General features: G+C 58.3%; 1 protein-coding gene across 1 annotated transcript; it reads right to left on the reverse strand.

The window, feature by feature from the left end:
- Positions 1-545: 545 nt before the first annotated feature.
- Positions 546-23,981, reverse strand: LOC119109763 (uncharacterized). Its single transcript, XM_037233515.1, has 7 exons — positions 23,733-23,981; positions 20,664-20,767; positions 7,063-7,171; positions 5,221-5,368; positions 4,878-4,958; positions 2,191-3,681; positions 546-974 (listed from the first exon to the last, which is right to left on the reverse strand). The coding sequence occupies exons 1-7, from the start codon at positions 23,933-23,935 to the stop codon at positions 546-548; spliced, it is 2,565 nt and encodes an 854-aa protein (XP_037089410.1). The 5' UTR covers positions 23,936-23,981.
- Between the last annotated feature and the right edge of the window lie 278 nt (positions 23,982-24,259).

Here is a 24,259-nt window from a genome sequence, read left to right on the forward strand (position 1 = left end):
GTTAGGCACGCCGCCTGATAGCGGTGCTCTTCGCACCGCAAATAGCCTAGTGCTGTCGGCAACCCCCGCTCTCCAGCCCGCCCTCCTCCGCCAGACCAGAGACGGGAGCACCATGGGGTGCCGGTGGAGGCGCTCGGGGTCCGTCACCCGCGCGGTCCGTCACGCCGATGGGCGCCGCTGCAGGCACCCAGCCTGCCTGCCTGCCTGCCGTCAAGTCACGACACGGCACGGCACGGCGCGGCGCGGCGCGGCACGGCACGGCACGGCACGGCACGGCACGGCGCGGAGCGGCACGGCACGGCACGGCACGGCACGGCACGGCACGGCACGGCACGGCGCGGCACGCTTCAAAGGTCACGGCGATTCAGGTGTAAACTGGCGCCGAGGGCGTGCGATGCCGCACACCGCAATGCGTCCGCCCGTGGCCAGCAGTCTAGCGCAGTTCTTCGAGCCGGCTGCTGGGGCAGGGGGACGGGGGAAGAGAAGGGTGTGAAGCCTTAGCGTGCGTACTCGCAGGCAGAGACTAGCGTGGCAGGTTAATGCCTTCATTCGCTGGAGGGTATGGCGGTGACGGTGACGGAGTGACGCTGCTTCTCGGGCCGCTTGCCCAGCGTCCGCGTCAGGTCCTCCATGTGCTGGATCGAGGCCGACGTGAGCGCGGTCGGAGTCCGCAGCTGCGGAGCCGTGCTGCCCGCCGTCGGCGACGCCTTCTTGGAGGCGGCCCCCATCCGCGCCTCGGACTGCTGCCGCAGCAGCGACGGGTCTGGGATCGGGTGGAAGTCCTGGCTCTTGGGCCGAGGCGGGAACATGGCCTGCATGGGAAACATGGGCGGACGGACCATACCGCCCTGGGCCATGGCCATGTGGGAGAGCGTCAGCAGGTTCCGCATGGCCATGTCGTAGCTCAAGCGGCTGGCCATGCTCGTGTTGACGTGCAGCTGAGGGTTGAACATGCCGCCGGGCGCGAAAGAGTACTCCGGCATTGGCAACGGCAGCGGCATGGGCAAGTGGGGTCGAGATGAGCGGCGGGCGGGGGGTCGGAGCTCGGGAGGCCAGCGGTGAGGCCTTGCTGGAGGAGCCGGACATGGCGGTGACGGGCGTCAGCGAGATGTGCTGCCTGCTGGCCAGGCTGCTCACGATCGAGTGGATGGTCTGCGTGCCCTGAGCTTTCGCAGACTTCGGCTTCGCCGGCTTCGCCTTCGGAGGCGGTGACGGCGTCTTCGCCAGCATCGAAGTGGAGTCCGCGGCAACTGCTTTCCGGACATGCGTAGACAGGTCCAGTGGTAACGCACTAGATGAATGAGTGCTTGGGCGCTTTGCTGATGATGTGGAAGTGGTGTCCGTTGCTCGCATCATTCCCGTGGATGATGTTTGGCTTGCGTTTTTCCACAAAGAATATGACACACTTGCGCCTTTGGCCTGGTTCACCTTGCTACTGCGTGATGTTTTCGACTTCAGATGGGGTTTCGAAGACGTTGAGGCACGCGCGTTCAACAGGTATTTGTTGGATATATGGGGGACCTTCAGCACGCTGGCAGAGGACGCTTTGTGTACCACTGGCGCAGCTTTGTGCGTCAATGGGGAAACTCCGCTTGGCGTCAGAGGTTTGGGGATGCTGACGACAGGGGGCGCCGCTCCCAGCCTCGACGCAGGCGTGCTGGAAGGTCTGGTATGGCTGACACCGGCTGCTTGCTTTTTGGACGACGCGGCCTGGCTGGACCCGACGCTGGGCGGGCGAGAGGAGGCGGGTCGTTTCCCCGACGCAAGCCCCGACGTCTCCGTTCCGGTGTTTACCATGCGCGGCGGGGCAGAGCTAGCGCCCCTCGTCGTCTCTCCTGACGAACTGTCTCTGCTGACGGGCGTCGTTTGCACCGAACAGTCGACTTTCGTCGGGCTCGCCGGCTCCGCACCAAAGTGCCCCTTCCCTTGGCCCGTCATCGCCGCCTGCACGAACACGTTTGGCACGCGCTCGATCCTGACCTCGCCCTCTCGCTCGCCAGCACCCATGGCGCTGAAGCCCCGCAGCGCTGGCGAGGTGGCGGTCAGCGCCCCCAGCAGACTCGCCGCGCCGCTGGTCGCTTTCGCCGGCGTCGGGATTTCACCGGCTGAGACACTGGCGTGCCGGGCCGGCGCTCCGCTCGCTCGAGCGCGGCCACCGCCCGCCGGCGCCGGGCTGGCTGCGACACTCGCCTCTTTCGCCTGAGAGCGCGAGGGCTTGCTGGTCTCGATCCTGGCGGCGCCTCTCGATGTCGGATATTGAAAAGCTCTCTTATCCGCATCCCTGATCAGTGTAGGTACCTTGCTGGTTGGCCCCGTCGCATTTTCACTTGAGATAGGCGTTACACACGCTTTGTCAGACGTATCTATGGCGCCTTTGACCAGCGCCGATTTTTTACTACACACAGATGTGCTTTTTCTGGGCGCAGGCACTGTTTTGTCGATTTTATTTGCGGTGCTGTCCCGGACGTGAGCCTTTCCTGCGGTGTCGAGCGAGTGCCTGTCCCTGGTGCGATCCTCCTTCTCAGCCGCTTTTGCCTCCTCTGGCGCCGCGGCCGCTGTAGGGCACACTGCACTAACTCCGTCAACTGGCGCCGGTCTGAGGAAGTCGTCACTAGTGCCACCGCCAGCAGGCGCCGGCCTCTGGAGGTCGCCATTACTGACACTGCCCACCGACGCCGGCCTCTGGAAGTCGCCACTGCTGACACTGCCCACCGACGCCGGCCTCTGGAAGTCGCCACTGCTGACACCGTCCACCAACGCCGGCCTCTGGAAGTCGCCACTGCTGACACCGTCCACCGACGCCGGCCTCTGGAAGTCACCACTGCCGACACTGCCCACCGACGCCGGCCTCTGGAAGTCGCCACTGCTGACAACGTCCACCGACGCCGGCCTCTGGAAGTCGTCACCGCTGGCGCGCTGAACAGTGGAGTCGGCGCCATCGTCCACCGTATGGTCTTCGGAGTTAACACTCGGCACGCCTGTATCCGTCTGTAATGCGGCGGGCGACGCCGGCAGCCGCGACTCCCTCGCCTCACCACACGCCTGTCCGCCAGGCCCTGGCCGGCTCTCCGGCGCCGGGGCCAGGGCAGGAGTGGCCGGATCGGCAGAGCGGGGCTCGTCGGGTTGGCGGACGCCCGCAGGGTCAGTCGCCTGACCTGCGATCGCTGCTGGCAGCGGGGAGCTCACGACGGGGTCTGGCGCCGCCTCGTCCACCGGCTTGTCCGCCGCCTCCTCCGCCGCCTCATCCGCTGCCTCCTCCGCCGCGTCCAGGCTGGCGATGATATCCTCCACAATCTGCGGCGATGTCGGCTCCTCGTCTTCCACGTCGAACATCCGCTCGAGCAGGACCAGTGGCCTCTTGAGCGTCTCGAGGTCTGCGGTCAGACGATGGACATCCGGCGTCTGTTTCTCACTCGCCTCCTGCCGCTGGGCACCTGGCGCCTTCTCTCCCTCTTCCATGTGTGGTTTACAATCAAGTAGGTCCCCTCCTTCTGATGTCTGCATGTTAGCGTCTGGTGCGTCTGCATCCTCCGTTCTCTGTCGTTTGGTGTCTGACACATCCGCTTCCTCCTGGTCCTCTCTTGGACGCTTGTCAGCAATCTCTTCCGCCAGCTCGGCTTCCGCGGGTGCCGTGCGCCTTTGCCGCCTGACGAAGCGGTACGACAAGCAGACGGCAGCGTCCTGAAAGCCACGGGAGGATAGCTGATTACGTTACGTGACTCTCGTAACTATTCTAAGACGCTGGGCTGAGATCCGAATGGTGCTATCAATAGTGAAGATTTTTCCAGTGGCTCGGTTACATTAGTTTCGATGGATGACTGGGACTTTTCAAAGACTGGTGCTGATATAAAAACTCTGACCAACACATTGTATTGCCTAATCCTGTGGTGCTTCGCATCGCATGAATATGACCACTCGGAAATACAGGGCAGTGCTTCAGCCAACAACCTGAGCGACCAATTGGAATAAGCGGCAGCTTTGGCCGACCCAAGCACTTGTGCAGAGCATATCAAGCCATCAAAGGAGGAGCTGCAAAGCTGTGTGCTTTGATCCGGTTGTGCTGACGTGCTGGTGCACTGGCCACTAGTGCCGGCGCTGAGCCATTCTCATCTCAGGGCTTAATGTAAGACTTGACGTCACGCGGTCTGCAATCGAGCGCAAAGACTTTTGTTTTCTAAATTTGCGCATGCTGGAGAGATAGGAAAACTGGTTGGCGTCAAAATATGTGTTTAAAACTTTTGGTCTCCGGTTGTACAGATACCGAGAATACTATAACGAAGCAATACAGTGCAGCATGATGCATACATACTGCGGTACCGACTACGATATAAAAATAGGCTCTAGAGAACAGTTTAACGGCCTCTGATGTTTCACCGATGGTAGCGTGAGATAAGACAGCAGTAATAACCTTATTCCTCGGAGAAAAACTAAGAGAATGGAAATACAGATGCGTCGATACTTCGGCAGCACGCCTTCATAGAAACCAAAGCAAAAGTGAATTTGACATTGCCTGCCGATGATCCTGCTCCATTTTTCAGGGTTTTTTTTCTTAAACCCAGGCTACAGTTTTACAGACCACCGACGAAAAAAGCTGCCGCTCGCTGTTTAAAAAAAAAAACGAAAAATCGAGCAGGATCATCGGCACGCAATTTTGAATTCACTTCTCCTGTTCGTTGCGATATAGGTATATTGCCGAAGTATCAACGCACTTACGTCTTCATGCTCCTGGGTTTTCCCCGTGAAATAAGGCTATTACCATTTTCGTATCTATGTGCATAACTTCCCTTGCAAAAGCACTAAACAATTATTGGCAAAATTATATGGATTATGTCTGTTTAAGTGCACGAGGATATATGACGGCCAGTTTGAATGCTTACCTGACTGGGGTTGTACATGTACTGGAGGTCCATCAGGCTGATATCGTCGGGAAGGACGTGGCTGCCGTAAATCAGCTGGACCTGACCGGCAGACGGAGTGACATCAGGACATACAAACGTAAGGAAGACGAAAAAGTGTCAATAACTTGTCCAAACAGAGTACTTTCCACCGGGCTTGATCACCAGTGAGACAACCAGCCGCCATTGCCCTGTGCAGCCTTTGCCCGCAGTTACGCACGGAAATAAAGCAAATCACAAACTGCGACCAGACTTCAGAGGTTCTCAAAACAGACCCTCCGAACGGGCCAAAACAGACATTCGTAGACCGCAAACAACTATTCACCTGAACTGTCTGGGGCATCTGGAACTTGGTCCGGACAAACTTCTGCAGCACGGTGAGCGGTGTACCGGCCACACAGCGCAGGTAGCGCGCCGGAGGAACCGGTGCCGGCGGCTCTTCCCCCGACTCCTCTGTACCGCTGTCCGCAGCCCTGACAAGCGGCGATAGATCCCATGGTCGGAACACGGAAGCATTTCAGTCCCACCATTACTTAATACGAATGGTACCGGAATATGGTACCGGAATATGGTACCGGAATATGGTACCGGAACGCTCCGTACTATGCACTAACAAGTAAGGTACCGGAACGCTCCGTACTGTGCACTAACAAGCTGAAATACTGGAATCGCACGCTGTGCATTCGCTGTCTGATGCGGGTGAGCCGTCAGTGCAGGTGGGCCGTTAGTGCAGGTGAGCCGTCAGTGCAGGTGAGCCGTCAGTGCTAGTGAGCCGTCAGTGCAGGTGAGCCGTCAGTGCACGTGAGCCGTCAGTGCAGGTGAACCCTCAGTGCAGGTGAGCCGCCGATGCAGGTGAGCCGTCAGTGCAGGTGAACCCTCGGTGCAGGTGGGCCGCCGATGCAGGTGAGCCGTCAGTGCAGGTGAACCTTCAGTGCGGGTGAGCCGCCAGTGCAGGTGAGCCGTCAGTGCAGGTGAACCCTCGGTGCGGGTGAACCTTCAGTGCAGGCGAGTCGCCAGAGCAGGTGAGCCGCCAGTGCAGGTGAGCCGCCAGTGCAGGTGGGCCGTCAGTGCACGTGAGCCGTCAGTGCAGGTGAACCCTCGGTGCGGGTGAACCTTCAGTGCAGGCGAGTCGCCAGTGCAGGTGAGCCGTCAGTGCAGGTGAGCCGCTAGTGCGGGTGAGCCGTCAGTGCGGGTGAGCCGCCAGTGCAGGTGAGCCGTCAGTGCAGGTGAGCCGCCAGTGCAGGTGAGCCGCCAGTGCAGGTGAGCCGCCAGTGCAGGTGAGCCCGGGTGAGCCGCCCTAGTGCGGGTGAGCCAAGGCCAGTGCAGGTGAGCCGTCCAGTGCAGGTGAGCCGCCAGTGCGGGTGAGCCGCCAGTGCAGGTGAGCCGCCAGTGCAGGTGAGCCGCTAGTGCGGGTGAGCCGTCAGTGCGGGTGAGCCGACTGCCAGAACGGCCAACAGTCCCGTGGATCCCCCCCCCCCTCCCCCCCAACTTCGAACGGCGGCATTGCTTCCTTCCTCCAGACAACACACAAAGTGCTCCTTTAAGCTACGCCACCCCATTACAACGTGCGGCAGACTCGGAAAGTGGTACGCCTGAGGCGTAGATAAGCCGTTATGAGCGTTAAGCAAACAGTAATCTGCGAACAATGTTTGCAAAGCTAAGGTCAACACTATTATGTGGAATGTGGGTTCCAAAGCATGTAAGTGCTACATAAGTTTGCAGTGATACGTTCCCACATGGGATGAACGGTGTTACAAGTTCCACGACCTGAATTTCCACCGTGCATCTGAGCTTTGTGTTTCGGTTGCGGCGCAGTCCATATCACATCATTGATCAGCTCATGAAACCTCTGAATCCTGAGTTCATTAGTGGATATGATGCGTTGACCAGCGCTGCCTCGGCGTCAGCACCGCGCCGTTTATCGTAGTCCGCAGCGCGGTCCGACCGCAGCCAGATCGCATGTGAAGACAGTCGGCTCATCTCATCTCACCGACGGCTGCTGAGCCTCAGCGAGACCGCCGCTTGCAGCGTGGCGTTACACCCGGCGCATTACACAATCAGAGCCCATTGTGCGCCACGGCGGGCCCGGTCCAGCCCATCCCCAAGTCACGTGACCCCGCCGCCAGCCATCGGCCGGCCTGCCCGCTATGTCCCGTGAAGAACGTACCGGTCGGCGGTGAAGAGCGCCAGCCGGACGTGGACGTCCTCGTCGGCCGTGTAGACGTGCGGCACGAACGAGTCCACGTCCCCCTTGGCCCAGCCAGGCAGCTCCGGGTCTGCAAAGGTGGCGGCGTTAGCTGGCGGTGCTGGGGACAGTCCCGGTCGCCCTCTCGCTGATACCACAGCCACACACACGACCTGTCCAAGAGCAATGGCTGGATCATTACCTCTGTCCAGCAAAGTGCGTCGGCCGGACCATAATGCACGTACGGGTGGGTCGTTTCAGTGCACCGGTGCGGCCGCCGGGGCCACGCTGCTGGGCCGCGCGTGCGCCCGCCCGGGGCCCCATCCGGCATTATTGTTTTATCGACCGGCACACTGGACTGCCCGATAGCGCAAATTGATGCCAGGCGGACGCAGGCAAATTGATGGCCACGTCCCCTGGTCGGAAAGGAAGGCTTGGATGCGCGGTCATCCGACCCGTCACTCTGCCTGTTATTTAGATAGCTCCTGGGGAGCACGTAATCACCACGTTAATTGCAATCGTTCAGTTCGCGGTGTTCGGTGCGCTACACATAGCACCCTTCCTGATGTTTATGTTCGACGTGTGTGTGTGTGTGCAGTGTGTGTCACTGAAGCTGCGCGAGCTGTCGGCGGGTGTGCGCTGGGAGCCTGATCAGAACGCCGAACCCCTCGCGCGGTGGGCCGCTGCATGAGACATCCAGCGGGCAGAGCCGTCCGTTCCCAGCCGGCTCCCCGGCCGACATCCGCTAAAGCCGCCGGCTCGCAGCAGCTTCCATCGAAACTACAAATGGAGACCAATTTGAGGATTAGGCATTCGCCGTGATCCACCACAGGTGCGCTGTCGACTTAAATATCATCTCGACCCAACGGTTCAGTCGCCCCGAAAGACGGCATCGCGCGCAGCGAGATGATCCCACACAGCTGTGCGGCCATCCCGCCTCCATCTCAGCGTCTGGGGGCCGGTCGGCGGGGTAGCGCACCAGGGGAGCGTCCCGATGGCTCCACCTGAGACCTCGGGCTAATCTCCCGTCACACGCTGATTGGGACCTCGGCCTAATCTCCTGTCACACGCTGATTGAGACCAGAGCGCGACCGCAGACGGTCGAAGGAACCCGCGATCCGCCGTCGCGATGTCCATGCCAAGGTCTGGGAAGGCCATGACACGGTGCCAAAGCCTGGCCGAACAGGGCCCTGGTGGATCCGTCGCCTTCGCGAGGTGAAGACACGCGGACACACCGTTCTGTCGCGCCGGTGTTTGAGAGTACCGCCGAACGTCCCCAAGGCAAGGTCTGTCATACGCGAGAGCTGCTCAGCCTCGGCCGGCCGGAGATCAGCCGGGCCTCAGCCCAGCCCCGGCCGGAGATCAGTCGGGCCTCAGCCCAGCCCCGGCCGGAGATCGGGCCGTATCTGCCCGCTGTCCGGTCACCCGGCGCTCCTCTGCCCGCCGTCCGGTCACCCGGCCCTCCTCTGCCCGCTGTCTGGTCACCCGACCCTTCTCTGCCCGCTGCCCGCTGCCCGGTCACCAGGCCCTCCTCTGCCCGCTGTCCGCTCCCCGGTCACCCGCCCTCCTCTGCCCACTGTCTGGTCACACGGCCCTCCGCTGTCCACTGCCCGCTGCCCGGTCACCCTCCTCTGCCTGTTGGCTGATCACCAAACGCGTCGATCCAGTACATGGGTGGATCACGTCCAGTCCCAGCAGGGAGGCATATCGGATCACCGGAGGGAGGGGGAGAGGGCTGGTGTGCTCCAGCAAAAAGGTCACCAGTTACGACATAACATTAATCCAAAGACACTTTTCCAAGGAAACACTTGACTGCTGGAGCCTGTACGAAGCCTACCAACTCCTGCAAACACGACCATTTTGCCCACCCCTGGCTTGCCCACGGCCGTCCGCCTCCGCACCCGAAAGCTATCCCCGCTCTCCTCCCGTGACCTGAGCGGGCCTCATGAACCCTCCCCTCCCCCTCCCCCGCTGCATGGCGCGCCGGTGGCGGCGATGCTTTCACCGTCACACACCGCTTTTTGTCCTGATTAATTCTGTGGATTAATCGTACCGCTTTCACCGCGGCGCGCCGGTCACGCGCCGCCGGCCTCTGGAGCGGCTCGTCGGAGACGACTTACGGTGGACGGCGGCGCGCGACCCAGACAATCCCCACAGGGCAGTGTCACGGAGCGAGGAGAGCAGCCGTCTCTTCGCTCAACTCAGACCAACGCCACGGGTCAGCAGCCGGTGACAAAGAGCGAGGAGAGCAGACGTCTCTCCAGTCGGCATGTCCTGCTCGTGCACCCGGGTGCTGACCCGTGGCGCTCGGTGCTCCAGACGGGGGACGGGGCGACTGCCAGAGTGTGTGGCTGCTCTATGTGTTGTATTTTCACCCTGGCATTTGCGTGGCAGTGCGGTTTAGCAGGGCGGCTCAGCAGTGCGGTTCAGCAGGGCGGTTCTCGGTCAGACGTGCGGATGGGCAGGTCGAGGACAGGTCAAGACCGTGTGAAAATTAGCTGTCGGCGGCCCAAGGAACGGACTGACGGGAACACACCAGGCTGGCCATGCTGACGGGGACACACCAGGCTGGCCATGCCGACGGGAACACACCAGGCTGGCCATGCTGACGGGAACATACCAGGCTGGCCATACTGACGGGAACATACCAGGCTGGCCACACTGACGGGAACACACAGGCTGGCCACACTGACGGGAACACACCAGGCTGGCCATGCTGACGGGCACATCAGGCTGGCCACTGACGGGAACATCAGGCTGGCCATACTGACGGGAACACATCAGGCTGGCATACTGACGGGAACACATCAGGCTGGGCATGCTGACGGGAACACATCAGGCTGGGCATACTGACGGGAACACATCAGGCTGGGCATACTGACGGGAGCGCACTAGGCCGGTCATACTGATGAGAGCACATCAGGCTGGCCATGCTGACAGGAGCGCACTAGGCCGGCTATACTGACGGGAGTACGCCGGGCTGGCTTTGCTGACGTGAACGCCCCAGGCTACTTCGTCGGCAGCAAACATTTTAGGTCAACAAGTTATGTAAGTGTGGCTGCGCTGCTTTCACTTCGGGCTGGCAGTTATGTTGGATTGCTAGCCGACTCCGTCAGGCGTCCGGGGCACCTCGCTATGGTCCCCATACAAAAATATGGCCAAAACGCGGCAAATTATCAAATCACCCGTCCAACAGCAGAGCCAAGACCGAAGACCGCGCGTTACCTCCGGACTTGGCGAACTTGGCACAAGGTCAAGTTTACCCCAGAGTAAGTCACGGGGGGACCGAGGTCATCGCGTACCAAATCAAAGGGGTCGAACCAAACTGCCCCGGCCCTGGGCGAGAGCAGCTGAAAAGGAGCCGAACGATCCTGTGGCGCTCAGGCACGCCTCCGCTGAGCCATGACCATGCTGGTTTGAATACATCGGTTGGCGCAGTCTTGAAACTTCGTGGTTTCAAGGTTTCGGCTTGCTAAGCGTTTCGGTTCACTGAAGGAACCCCGAATAATTTGCTGATATTGCATATCGTGCTGAACAAGCCCGGAGTGTGCAATACGAATCTGAGCTGTCGTCAAAGAGCACAAGTACAGCTGCTGGTAGCTGGTAATATTCTCGGGTCATGCTGCGTATTACATGGCGATTATCTCACATTGTCGAAAAGAGCACATGATACGGAGCTTGGCCAGCGACTGACGGCAGTCTGGCATAAACAGAATTATGAGCCGATGCGGTCTGTAAGCATCCCACACTGTGCTAGCGCCAGCGTTGGCGATAGCCACCAGAGGACATGTTGGGCACTGACACTCTCAACCATGACAAGCGCATTTCGACTCAAAGGTGAACGAGCTGGTCACCATGAGCTGAGGTCGTCCGACATCAACCCGTCGCCGTGAGCTGAGGTCATTCGACATCAGCCCGTCACGGTCATCTAAGGTCGTCCGACATCAACCCGTCGCCGTGAGCTGAGGTCGTCCGACATCAGCCTGTCACAGTCATCTAAGGTCGTCCGACATCAACCCGTCGCCGTGAGCTGAGGTCGTCCGACATCAGCCTGTCACAGTCATCTAAGGTCGTCCGACATCAATCCGTCGCCGTGAGCTGAGGTTGTCCGACATCAGCCTGTCACAGTCATCTAAGGTCGTCCGACATCAACCCGTCGCCGTGAGCTGAGGTCGTCCGACATCAGCCTGTCACAGTCATCTAAGGTCGTCCGACATCAATCCGTCACCGTGAGCTGAGGTCGTCCGACATCAACCCGTCGCCGTGAGCTGAGGTCGTCCGACATCAGCCCGTCACAGTCATCTAAGGTCGTCCGACATCAACCCGCCACCGTTAGCTGAGGTCGTCCGACATCAGCCTGTCACAGTCATCTAAGGTCGTCCGACATCAACCCGTCACCGTGAGCTGAGGTCGTCCGACATCAGCCCGTCACAGTCATCTAAGGTCGTCCGACATCAACCTGTCGCCGTGAGCTGAGGTCGTCCGACATCAGCCCGTCACAGTCATCTAAGGTCGTCCGACATCAACCCGCCATCGTGAGCTGAGGTCGTCCGACATCAAACCGTCACCGTGAGTTAACGTCGTCCGACACCAGCCCGTCACTGTCAGCTGCGGTCGTCCGACATCAAACCATCTTCTGAATAGTGCCTGATGGGCTGGACCTGTGCATATGGGTTTGGGAGTGATCCTTTCACGCTCCGTAGTTGATCCTCAGCACCAGTTCATTATGCGGAGGAGAGAGTGCCCGGAGGTGCTGACGAAACGCGGCGCCCGCCATCCCGGTCCGCCGCCGCCCACCGCTAACTTTGTCGCGTCATGCGCCGGCCTACCGCTCCCGCTGGTGAGAAATCTAAGCCACGCCGTCGCAGATCACGCTCTGGCAGGCCTACGCTGACACCGCAGCAATGGACCCCAGGATCGGACCTCAGAACAAATCACGCTCTGGCAGACCTGCGCTGACATCCCAGCAATGGACCCCAGGATCGGACCTCAGAACAAATCACGCTCCGGCAGGCCCTGCGCTGACACCGCAGCAATGGACCCCAGGATCGGACCTCAGAACAAATCACGCTCTGGCAGACCTGCGCTGACACCCGCAGCAATGGATCCCAGGATCGGACCTCAGAACAAATCACGCTCTGGCAGACCTGCGCTGACATCCCAGCAATGGACCCCAGGATCGGACCTCAGAACAAATCACGCTCTGGCAGACCTGCGCTGACACCCCAGCAATGGACCCCAGGATCGGACCTCAGAACAAATCACGCTCTGGCAGACCTGCGCTGACATCCCAGCAATGGACCCCAGGATCGGACCTCAGAACAAATCACGCTCTGGCAGACCTGCGCTGACATCCCAGTAATGGACCCCAGGATCGGACCTCAGAACAAATCACGCTCCAGCAGGCCTGCGCTGACACCGCAGCAATGGACCCCAGGATCGGACCTCAGAGCAAATCACGCTCCGGCAGACCTGCGCTGACATCCCAGCAATGGACCCTAGGATCGGACATAACAGTCCTCGGTACCTGATCTGCCCAACATCTATCTCGATATGCTGTCGAATGGTCTCCTGGGATCTTGGATCAATTGCAAAATGAGGCCGAATGGCCTTTTGGGATCTGGGATTTTGCAAAACAGTCCCAAGTGCCTTCTGGGATCTGGGATCTGTTTAATCGCGGCCCTTTTTGCATTAGCATTACTAGACAGGGTCGTGGTTTGGTGCCAAATCCCCATTGTCCCTATCCCTAGCTATTTAATTTTGACGAAAGTCTACTGAATTTATCTTCTCCCTGACGTATAGTCTGTAACATTAGGTCAAAATTTCAGTGAGCCCTGGAACGCCTGTCAATATTGTTATCATTGCATCTTTGTATGAGGAACGATGCAGGATTACTACACCTATGGAAATTCTACCCTTGCCTGGTTCTGAGATCACAAAGTTCTGTGAGACGCAAATTGTCTGAGAATGGAATTAAGATAGGAAGGCATAACAAGAAATGTATATATATATATATATATATATATATATATATATATATATATATATATATATATATATTATTGCCCTCACATGAACGGGTAAAGCAGATGAGCGAGCGAAAGGTGCACATTCGCGCAGACGAACAAAGCGAGCCATTACAAATATAAAAAGACTAATGCTTTACAAACCGTAGAAAATCTAGATGCGCCTCCCAAACATCTGTTATCCATTATCTAACCTGGGCGGACTCCCTCAGGGACAATTGTCTTTTGTTTTGGGGTTGAGTTTTATCAGCAGCCGATTATACCATCAGCTGTCTCACCTCAGCAGCTAGCAACATGAAACGTTTATCTGCCTCGGGCTGTCCTCATCTGCATGGATGTGATTAAAAACAAACAAGTGCCATGGATGACATACGGCTTCATCACGCCCATTCTGCGGACAGGACGACTATAATCAGATCATCGTGACTGAAAAGCACCACCACTGCGGCGCGGTGTTGGTAGAAAGGTAGAATGGTGTCCTTGGGCGGGATGACGGGCGAGCGCCTCTGCTCCTCGCGCAACTGCACTACAAACAGCGCGTCTGTCTATTTCAAACCGCACTGTAAAGGTAGCACAAGGCACGAAGCTGGCACATTCAACTAATCGCATGCTAGGAATACAAAAATCGCGGGACTGGGGCTCGGCCTTGGGTGAAATCAGACATCGCTCGGTAATTTATGGAAGGCTGATTCACTTTGCCCGACGTTGTTTAGTCACACCCCTATTCATGAACAACCGTTAACTTGAAATACTGTGGGAAGATTTCATCTCGCATCTCGGTAAATACAGCGCAAGGGTGATTTCGGGACCCTAAAGTCACACATTTGGTTTATGGGACGGCAACAAAGCGCCAGGGGCTCCCAGAAGCCGTAGAAGCCAGATCGATGGCAGATAACGGCGGCCCAAATATACAGCTGGCGTATATCCTCCGCCCAGCAGCCTACCGCGCAGCATTTGGCATGCAATGGCTACCAGGGACGACGCCATGGGCAAGCTCGTCTGCCAATTAATGTGCCGTATTTGCATATCGTTACGTCGGCGCCGTAGACCTCCTTCAATCACGCTAATGAGGGACAAGCCGGCACGGTCAATTAGGCGGCGCGCGCCCCTCTGTTGACCGAGGGTGCGGACGGCCGCGCCCGCGCCACCTCTCCGTCGGCGGCGGCGGGCTCACAGCCGTCTGAGCAGATAGCAGTAGGGTCGGCGGGCGGGCGCGCGCACCATGACCGGCGCGTGAGGGGGCTGGCCGGCGCTAAATGAGCGCTAGCGGGGCGGGAGGGAGCGCAGCGTCTCCGTAGGTACCGCGCCTTTCAGCCGCGCCAGTCGGCACCCTTTGTGGACACGTGCTCCGTCGGAGCCGGCCGCACCTGGCGTGGCGGGAGCAGCCGGCAGCCGGGCGGACAAGGGCGCCGACCGGTGGTCCGTCAGGAGCCGGGAGCCGGGAGCCGGGCGGACAAGGGTGCCGACTGGTGGTCCGTCGGAGCCGGCCGCACCTGGCGTGGCGGCAGCAGCCGGCAGCCGGGTGGACAAGGGCGCCGACCGGTGGTCCGTCAGGGGCCGGGAGCCGGGTGCCGGGCGGACACGGGTGCCGACCGGTGGTCCGTCAGGGGCCGGGAGCCGGGCGGACGGGGCGCCGACCGGTGGTCCGTCAGAGCCGGCAGCCGGGCGGACGAGGGCGCCGACCGATGGTCCGTCAGGAGAGGGAAGCCGGGAGCCGGGCGGACAAGGGTGCCGACCGGTGGTCTGACCAGATGGACGTGTCGCCCCTGAATCCGCTAAACAGGTGTTTCAGTACGACGGACGGGTCCACCATCAGCTAACGGACCGTCGGTACGCACGGCATGTATTCGTTACTTACATCATGAAACGGCACCTGCAGACACGCGGTAAAACATGACCACGGCCGCCGATGTGCGAGAAGCCCATGTATTAGCCGATAGAGATCGTCAGGCTGTCAGGCCGCCTGACAGACGTGCTATCGCTGCATCGAACCGACGGCTGTCCATCCGTCGGTGCCACCCGTCAGGGCACATCCCGCCGACGTCCCTCTGACACGTCCGGCTGCCATCGATCCGAGCGCCCGCCGTCTCCTCGGCCCAGCGTTAGTAGCACTCCTGCGTCCTGCCGACGTCCCTCTGACACGTCCGGCTGCCATCGATCCGAGCGCCCGTTCGTCTCCTCGGCCCAGCGTTAGTAGCACTCCTGCGCGTCCTGCCGACGTCCCTCTGACACGTCCGGCTGCCATCGATCCGAGCGCCGTCGTCTCCTCGGCCCAGCGTTAGTAGCACTCCTGCGCGTCCTGCCGACGTCCCTCTGACACGTCCGGCTGCCATCGATCCGAGCGCCCCACCGTCTCCCCGGCCCAGCGTCAGTAGCACTCTTCCACGCCCCGCCGTCTCCCCGGCCGAGCGTTAGCACACTCCTCCACGCCCCGCGTCTCCCCGCCGGCGTCAGTAGCACTCCTCACGCCCCCCGTCTCCCCGGCCCAGCGTCCGCAGCACTCCTCCCGCCCCACCGTCTCCCCGGCCCAGCGTCAGTAGCACTCCTCCACGCCCCACCGTCTCCCCGGTCCAGCGTCAGTAGCACTCCTCCACGCCCACCGTCTCCCCGGCCCGAGCGTTAGTAGCACCCTCCACGACCCGCCGTCTCCCCGGCGAGTGTTAGTAGCACTCCTCCACGGACGCCGCTGCGGCCCGATGGGAACCGCTCAGACCAAGTTGTGCCCAATCGAGCCACGATCCGGCGGCCTGGAGGGCTCGCTTCTCGGCGATTTATCGCCGTCGTTTGTCAGGCGGCGTACATACGGCCCATTCCAGCCACATGCGACGAAAATGAAGGGCTCTGGCTGGCAGGAGAACGGTCAGATGAAGAAGGACAGGTGCCGGCAGTGGCCAGCGACCATCCCTAGCCTCCAGCCAAGCAACGCCAGGAGGGCTCCGTGACTGGCTATTCACTCCTTGTGTGTTTGGTATCATCCGACATCAGAGCCGCGTTTCCCGTGGTCAAATGCCGTCCACAGGTTGCCAACTTACGACATGGCAGGTAAGTGCGTCACAACAGTTTCTACGCCTTTGAGCATAGTTGCATACGCGTGACGTAGGCACTTGCGTCATCTTAGTAGCTACCTCGGGTAGGTATTTGCCAAAAAGGAACTGGACCCAGGTGGCGGAGGGACGGCGAAGCACGGTTGGTACAGTCTTCACCTCCGGCCGCACGCTGAGCCGTGGATTCAAGTCCGGTTACCGGTCTAGCGTTTCGCCGTCATCCGGTACGAATATTCAGCGATGATGAATTCGACGTAAAACAAAGCTGGAACCACAATTACGTGGCCACATCGGGCTCATGGTACCAGCTAACTCATGGACGGGTCAGCTGGCTAGCTCGATGCTCCCAGAGGTGATACGCCTTGCTCAGTTGTCTGAGAGCTAGCTTCCTGAGAGCTAAGCTACATGTCGCACGGCACAACTGGCACTGAGCTGATGGATGAAACGAGTACGGGTTACCAGCCAGCCCATCCGCCCACCAACTCGGACTCCCTTCACCTCACCCAGCCTTCACCTGGTCCATCCTTTACCTCATCCACCCCCAGCTCACCCGCCCTTCAGCTTACCTACCCTTCACCTTACCCAACCCCCAGCTCACCTATCCTTCAGCTCACCCCCCAGCTACCCACCCTCAGCCACCCACCCTTCACATGGCCCACTCTTCAGCTCACCCACCGTTTACCTCAGCCCATCCTTCACCTTATTCACCTCTCGGCTCAGCCACCCTTCAACTCAGCCACCCTTCAGCTCAGCAACCTTCAGCTCAGCCACCCTTCAACTTAGCCACCCTTCAGCTCAGCTTTATTCGGCTCAGGCACTCTTTAACTCATCCACCGTTCAGTTCAGCCGCCTTCAGCTCAGCTACCTTCAGCCCAGCCACCCTTCAGCGTGGTGTCAGCCGCCGCCGGTCGCTGACCGGTGGCTGAGGCCGGCGTGACCCAACACAATGGAGAGCTGCGCTGGCGCCGCTCTCCGCCGCCGCCGCGCCGCTCTCGCCGCCGCCGCGCGCCCCACGAACAATGGGGCGGACGCCACGGTCGCCGAACCGATAATTTGTCGCGGCGACCTCGGCCACGACCTGGCAGTCACCGCTGCGCCACGCGTGCTGCCGGAGAGGATGTCTGGGAGGGGCCCGTGGAGAGAAGGTTTGGGAGGGGCTTGTGGAGAGATCTGGAGAGGCCCGTGGAGAGAAGGTTTGGGAGGGGCCCGTGGAGAGATCTGGAGGGGCCCGTGGAGAGAGGGTCTGGGAGGGGGCCCGTGGAGAGGTCTGGGAGGGGACGGTAGGGGGGTCGGGGGGGGGGAGTGGTCCGTGGAGAGAAGTTCTGGGAGTGGCCCGTGGAGAGAAGTTCTGGGAGTGGCCCGTGGAGAGAAGTTCTGGGAGTGGCCCGTGGAGAGAAGTTCTGGGAGTGGGCCCGTGGAGAGAAGTTCTGGGAGTGGCCCGTGGAGAGAAGTTCTGGGAGTGGCCCGTGGAGAGAAGTTCTCGGAGGGGCCCGTGGAGAGAAGGTTTGGGAGGGGGTTTGTGGAGAGATCTGGAGGGGCCCGTGAGGGAGGGTCTGGGAGGGGGCCCGTGGAGAGGTCTGGGAGGGGATGGTGGAGGGGTCGGGGGGGGGGGGGCGTGGAGAGGTCTGGGAGGGGATGGTGGAGGGGTCGGGGGGGGAGGGGGGCCCGTGGAGAGAACTGGGACGGGCCCGTGGAGAGAACTGGGACGGGCCCGTGGAGAGAAGTTCTGGGAGGGGCCCGTGGAGAGGAGATCTGGGAGTGGCCCGTGGAGAGGAGATCTGGGAGGGGGCCCGTGGAGGGGTCTTGGAGGGGCCTACGCAGAGGAGGTCTTGGAGGATGTCTGGTGAAGACGAGGTATGGAAATGTTTCCGGTGCAATAGGGTGTATAAGAAGGGGTACGATACAGAGGTCTAGGAAGGGGATGACGAAGAGGGTATCTCGAGGAAGGTCAGGCGGAAAGGATGTTTAGGAGGGTTTTGGTCGGGGGAGGCCTGAAAAGGATCAGATGTAGGAGGGGACTGGGAGGGGTCCCGTGAGGGCAGGCCTGGAAAGAGTCCGGTAAAGAGGAGGTCTGGGACGGGTAGGTCAAAAGTGTAGACAGCGCGCCTAAGGGGTGTGGGAGCGATGTGATGAAGTCATATGTGGATGGGGTTTGGATGGAGGGATGACCTGGAAGGGTGGACGGGAATAACAAGTCAAGGTGAAGTCCAGTGGAGAGGAGACCACGCCGAGGAGACCCCGCGGGGAGATGGGCCACCTGAAGAAGATCCCGTTTAACCCCGGGACCCCTGGACGTGAGGACATGCTCAAGACCGAGGAGATGACAGCGACGAGCCACTGCACTGATTTACGTCGGCGCCAGCGCGGAGCGGGCGGCCGGTCTCGACGCACGCCGTGCAGCGTCGGTCGGTGGCCGGAGCACGTCTCGGGCGGCGCCCTGCGGCGGCGGCACCGACACACACAGATGGCCTTGTTGTGAGCGTGGCTCGTGAAGCGGCGGGACGTCGGTCGCGCGGCCGGCCCTGGGCGCGGCACGATCTTTGTGAGAGGCCGCCCCCTGTGCCGGTCCAGTGGTGGGGGAGGTGACCTCACGTCGCGAGGGTGCGGCGCGCCGTACCAGCTGCGACGCTACCCGCCAGACCTACCGATCAGTGGCACCCATAACAGCCCATGGGACCGTGGATCCGTGACAGCTTAAGGTGATGGGTTGCATCATGCTCATTAAGTACATAACTATATCGTATGAATGGACCACGGAATCTGTCGTAGTAATCTGGCACCGGCGCCAGAAAAGTAATGGGCTCCACACCTGCTCTCTATCGCAGTCCCGGGTGTCGGTCTGCTGTCGTCATTGGGACTTTACGACGCACTCAGCTGTTGAGGCCGTGTGGCATCGCATGCATCTCATCCTGGCAGCAAGGGCGGGGGACCGCAGGGACGGGTGCCGGGTCTGTGTCAGTCACGGGACCGATCGAAGCCCGGCGCTAGGCTCCCTAGTGTGTGCCGTCGTCCTCGGCTGGTACCGTCTGGGGGGCCGCTCTCCGGCCACGCTCCAGGACGGCCCGACGGTCGCGGCGCGTGTCGTCTCGCCGTCGTATCTGCCGCCGCATCTGAAGGGCCTGCACGGCGGCTGGCCAGTCACGTGTCTCGCTCGTGCCGCCCGACGCCGTGACATCAGTCCGCCGCGCCGTCCGCCGGCCGGCCGGTCCACCCGTCGGCGCGACTCCGAGTCAGCGTTGGACGGCGCCAAGCCACGGCCGGTGTCAGCCGGGGTGGCGGAGCCGGGTTAGAGCCGGTTCCAGCCATGGTCAGACGCGGACCAGAGTCAGAAGCGGGCCGAGCGCGGAGTGGCGGCCCCAGCTCAGAGTAAGGAGTGGACCGAGCCCAATCAGGAGTGGACCGAGCGCGGAGTGGCGGCCCCAGCTCAGAGTCAGAAGCGGACCGAGTGTGGAGTAGCTCAGAGCCAGGCGTGGACCGAGCACAGAGTAGCAACAACAACTCAGGGGGAGAGTCAGACAGAGTGGCCATGCCAGGCCACGTTTATGTCTCGCAGGATCCCTTCAGCGCAGTGATAGAAATAGAGAGAGAGAGAGAGAGAGAGAGAGAGAGAGAGAGAGAGAGAGAGAGAGAGAGAGAGAGAGAGAGAGAGAGAGAGAGAGAGAGAGAGAGAGAGAGAGAGAGAGAGAGAGAGAGAGAGAGAGAGAGAGAGAGAGAGAGAGAGAGAGAGAGAGAGAGAGAGAGAGAGAGAGAGAGAGAGAGAGAGAGAGAGAGAGAGAGAGAGAGAGAGAGAGAGAGAGAGAGAGAGGAGAGAGAAGAGAGAGAAAGAGAGAGAGAAAGAGAGAGAAAAAAGAAATAAAGAGAGAGAGAGAAGAAAAAAAAAAAGAAAGAGAGAGAAAGAAAATGGGAGAGGGAGCAGCAGCAGCAGACGAGCTTCCTCATTATGCTGCTGCGCTCTCGATGCACAAGGGGGAAAAGACCGGCCGGAAACGCTCACCCGCTCGCATTTGCACACACCACACCACATGTTTGGCTCCGATCATGCACAGCGCTTACGCCGAGGCCCTGTCCAATCATTTCGTCCTGTTTTGATCTGCCTCGTCTGTTCCAGAGAGTCGTCCACAAATTGAGCACGTGGTACTCGTTCGAAATAAGCTGCCGCGCGGGCCGGACCGCCGGTGAACGTCCCCAAAGTGCGCCCACGTGTTGGCGCGATCGATACCCAGGCGCCCGCTGGCATTAGCATACACAACGCGCATCGAATGCTGTAAAGCAGGCGTGCCGCTCAGCAGGCGACTGGCTGCGCTGATGGGCAGCGGAGGAGGTGAGCCTGCCTGATGGGCAGCGGAGGAGGTGAGCCTGCGCTGATGGGCAGCGGAGGAGGTGGGCCTGCCTGATGGGCAGCGGAGGACGTGAGCCTGCGCTGATGGACAGCGGAGGAGGTCAGCCGATGCGGATGGGCGCAGAAGGTGCGCAGGGTGGTGCACACCGGCCTCGACGGGCTCCGTGGGCTCACCTGCGTACGGCTTCATCTGGTAGAACTCTCGCCGTCGTTTCATCTCGCCTCTGAACAGGCCGGGAATCATTTTGTACACCATGGTCTGAAGAATGCGGTCTGCCCTGGAAGAAAGTGGGACACATTGTCTTAAGTTGGTTAAAACCTTTCCGTGACTTGGACAGATTGGGCGGTTTTCGGCACCGATGGGTGGTTGGGGTACAGTTGCTGCACGTTGACCCGTTTGGTCCAACGGGTTCGTCTGGCCGTGGCTGATGATCATGGCGCTCCGTTTATTTTAACTAGGCATCGGGATGGCGTACAGGCATCAGGAAAGATGCGATTTAGGAGAGCAGCATGTAACTTTACTCACCGTGAGTCATCAAAATGCAAACAAAGTTGGCGAGCGGTTAATGTCAAAAGTCGTTAAATGGGCATTGAGCATTATGGTGGGCATGGGCCCTACTACTCTGCCTCACGCGGATGGCCAGAAGCGGAGGCGTCGACTTCTCTGCTTCACGCGGATGGCGAGCAGCGGAGGCGTCGTAGCCAAAAACTAATGACAATCTTCCTGAGATATTTTCGATTATAGTTATTCCTGAGTTATCGAGCATCAACGCACAAAAATAAAGGCTGCGCTGGCGGCGTCTATCTTGCGCGAATCAGCAGGTGCCGCTGCTTTTTTTTTGTCTTGTAGCCTGGTGATGATTAGATCTCTGTGTGGCGCTGATTGGTTGGAACAGGCCGGACACCGACGTCATGTCGGTAGGCGCTGTCTGTCTGACAGGCGGGCAGAAAAAAATCCGAAGCAGCCCCCGACAGCACGAGCTCCGTTGAGACGAATCCAACATAAAGCTCACGAGAGATGCTTGTGCGACAAAATGCTATGATCGATATGATTAAAAAGCTATTTTATGTCCTGTGAAATATTATTAGCTGTTATTTTTTTTTTTAATTTTTATTTAACTTGTCGAGTGGGTATCATTGATATCTTGATGTCGCTTGTACTTATCTCCTCGTATGATGTTCGAGTGGGTATCATTGATATATTGATGTTCGCTTGTACCTACATTCCCGTATATTGCAGGTCGATTATCATTATTGGGTTTCTAAAGTGTTCATTGCCGTCATTACCATGAAATAAAGCAGAAAGGATATGTCAGTTGAGCTGCATGGGTAGTGAGCAGGCCTGTGTTTCTTTCAAGATAAATCCACCAACGATTCGTGAATCACACCACCTTCGGATGAGGCACAGGTGATTCGGCTTTTTTCTTTTAGTGAGTCGTGACGCAATTAGCTTGCCCCGCAATGTGAGTCGTGACGCGAATAGTTTGCTTTGAAACGCAAGTCGTGACGCAAACAGTTTGCCCTGCGAGTAAGAGTCGATCTGGACTACACAGTCTATGCGAGGACTAAATGAAACGATTTCATAAATTGTTCACAAATTTGTACACAAATTATCCTCTTGTTTGATTTGGACAAGCGGAGTTCGACATGCTCCATCAAGCCCTGTCAGCACAGTGCTTACCAATGGTGCCTTACTGACAAAGGCTGTCATACCAGACAGAACGCTTACCTAAATCTTGACCTAGGTGCCATCTCTACCTTATTACTTATCACTTATCCAGTGATAAGTGATGTCACTCATCAAGCTGCGCATGCATCACAGCTTTCTCCTATTATACCAAAGCCACATCCAATAAGCCCTAAATTGATTGAAATCCCACAACCAAATAATAACTGCCTCCTCAAGTTCAACGACTGCACACCAGCAACTAGCATTAGGCATAAATTACCGGGCAACCAGATTAAGGTAAGATGAAGCCATTAGTACCAGCAGGTATCATGTCTTTTTTCTCTTGTGCTGAAAAGACCTACTTGCCTCTGTCTGGCCTTTCAGTAGAAAAAGGGCATTGCTACTGTACGATGCGACTGCCCAAAGGCAATAAAATTAGTCTCTCTTCAAGTACCTAATCTTATCTTCGCATCTATTTCATGATTTTGATAGTTGATAATGCAGGGTTTCTGGTTTTTGCTTTTACTACGCGAGTTCTTGACAATTGTGGATAGATGCGGGATACGGTATGCGTTTTTTAATGCATTCTTCAGTGAGCCATGATCCACGCAAACCGAATTTGCTGGATTCAGAGGCTTGATTTTAAACTTCCAAAGAAGCAGACATCAGCGCCGAAATCGATAATCTTGACAACTAATTGGCAGCACTCCTTCTCCTGAAACCCTGTCTAAAATGTAATCCATCTTGACCGAGAATCAATCGTGTTTTAGCTACGAAGTGTGAAAATCAGTGCGGAATCGCTGAGCGCGGTATGCAGCCATGGATGCAGCCACCCTAAAATTGGGGAAAATATCGGGATTGGGACGGGGAGCAAATTGTGATCCGTGGACAACCAAATACAAATAAATGCGTTGTAAGGGCAACATTTGATGAAGAAAAAATCCCATTCTGACAAGATTGGTGCGCCAAAAATCCCACTTCAAGTGGTTACTGGCTTCACCCACGGATAAATCAATGACGAATCGCTTAGCAAAGTAAGAAATGATCAGTTGATCTGAATCTGAATCGCTAAACTGGAGTGTGAGTTGGGAATAATTCGACTCTTATAAGAATCATAATGTAAATCAGAATTGAATCGTTCAAAATCGGTCATGAATCAATAACAAATTGCATCTCAAAATATTTATCGAACACGGGCCTGATCGTGAGTTTGTGCGCTTTAACGTCGCGCGGATTTCCTTTAGGACCTGAACGCATCATTGTGAGCGGATAAATCAGGTCTCTGGTATGAAATGCAGTGTTATGTGCAAGCTTTTGGTAGCATACAAGTTAAGGTGAGTACCCCTCCATAAAAAAATCATAAGACTGTGCGAGGCCCTTTCTAGCCAGGCTTGTACATTCCCATTCGTGTCAAACAGCTGACTTCGCAAATTGCAGGAGTTACGGTTGCACAATCCCAAACCGCAGAGCCCGCAAGGTATGTCATAGACCATTACTATCACCCAATGGCCAATAAAATTCGGCCTCAACTTCCAACACCCTCACAAGCAAACGCATGCAGTCATGAGCCTTACTTGAGACTAGAGGAGCCCTTGGTCCTGTGTATCATAACGTCACACACAGGACAGTAACTGCTGGCCTCCAAGTGTCGCAAGATGCAGGACCGGCAAACTGAAAACAGAGGGATGAGATGAGCACAGGTATTCACCGATGGCGCACAAAGTCTCGAGCTGACCACTCGCCACAGATTTCTGAGGTACTGGAGCAGCGTATCCATGGAATGATCTCACCACAGCCGTCCGGTCGGAGAACAAACTACACACAGATTGGATAGATAAAGCCGCAAATATTCATGACAAACCAATTTCAAGCACGTCTCCGTATAAGTGTTGCATTCTTGCTGAGCTGGACGCTCAGACATTCACAACGTCGGATTTTAGGCGCCAAAATTGCCCGCTCGGACGTGCATTATTCATGTTGCCGCGGTCTAAGTCGGGTCGTTTGCTGCGGGTTTCTCATTCTTGAAGTCGGCCGGCTGGCCACCAGTTGCGTCCGAACTCGCCACTGCGGAGGACGTCACACACGGATGGCAAAGCGAGTC

The sequence above is a fragment of the Pollicipes pollicipes genome, unplaced genomic scaffold (genome assembly GCF_011947565.3).
Source record: "Pollicipes pollicipes isolate AB1234 unplaced genomic scaffold, Ppol_2.1 Scaffold_7231;HRSCAF=8579_pilon_pilon_pilon, whole genome shotgun sequence".
In the NCBI taxonomy this organism is placed as follows: Eukaryota; Metazoa; Arthropoda; class Thecostraca; order Pollicipedomorpha; family Pollicipedidae; genus Pollicipes; species Pollicipes pollicipes.

Coding starts and splice junctions, on each gene's coding strand:
- LOC119109763 (XM_037233515.1), bottom strand. CDS start 23,935: ATGGATACGCTGCTCCAGTACCTCAGAAATCTGTGGCGAGTGGTCAGC. Junction 20,768..23,732: donor AAGGGCTCCTCTAGTCTCAA/GTAAGGCTCATG, acceptor ACTTTCTTCCAG/GGCAGACCGCATTCTTCAGA. Junction 4,959..5,220: donor AGATGCCCCAGACAGTTCAG/GTGAATAGTTGT, acceptor TCTGCCGGTCAG/GTCCAGCTGATTTACGGCAG.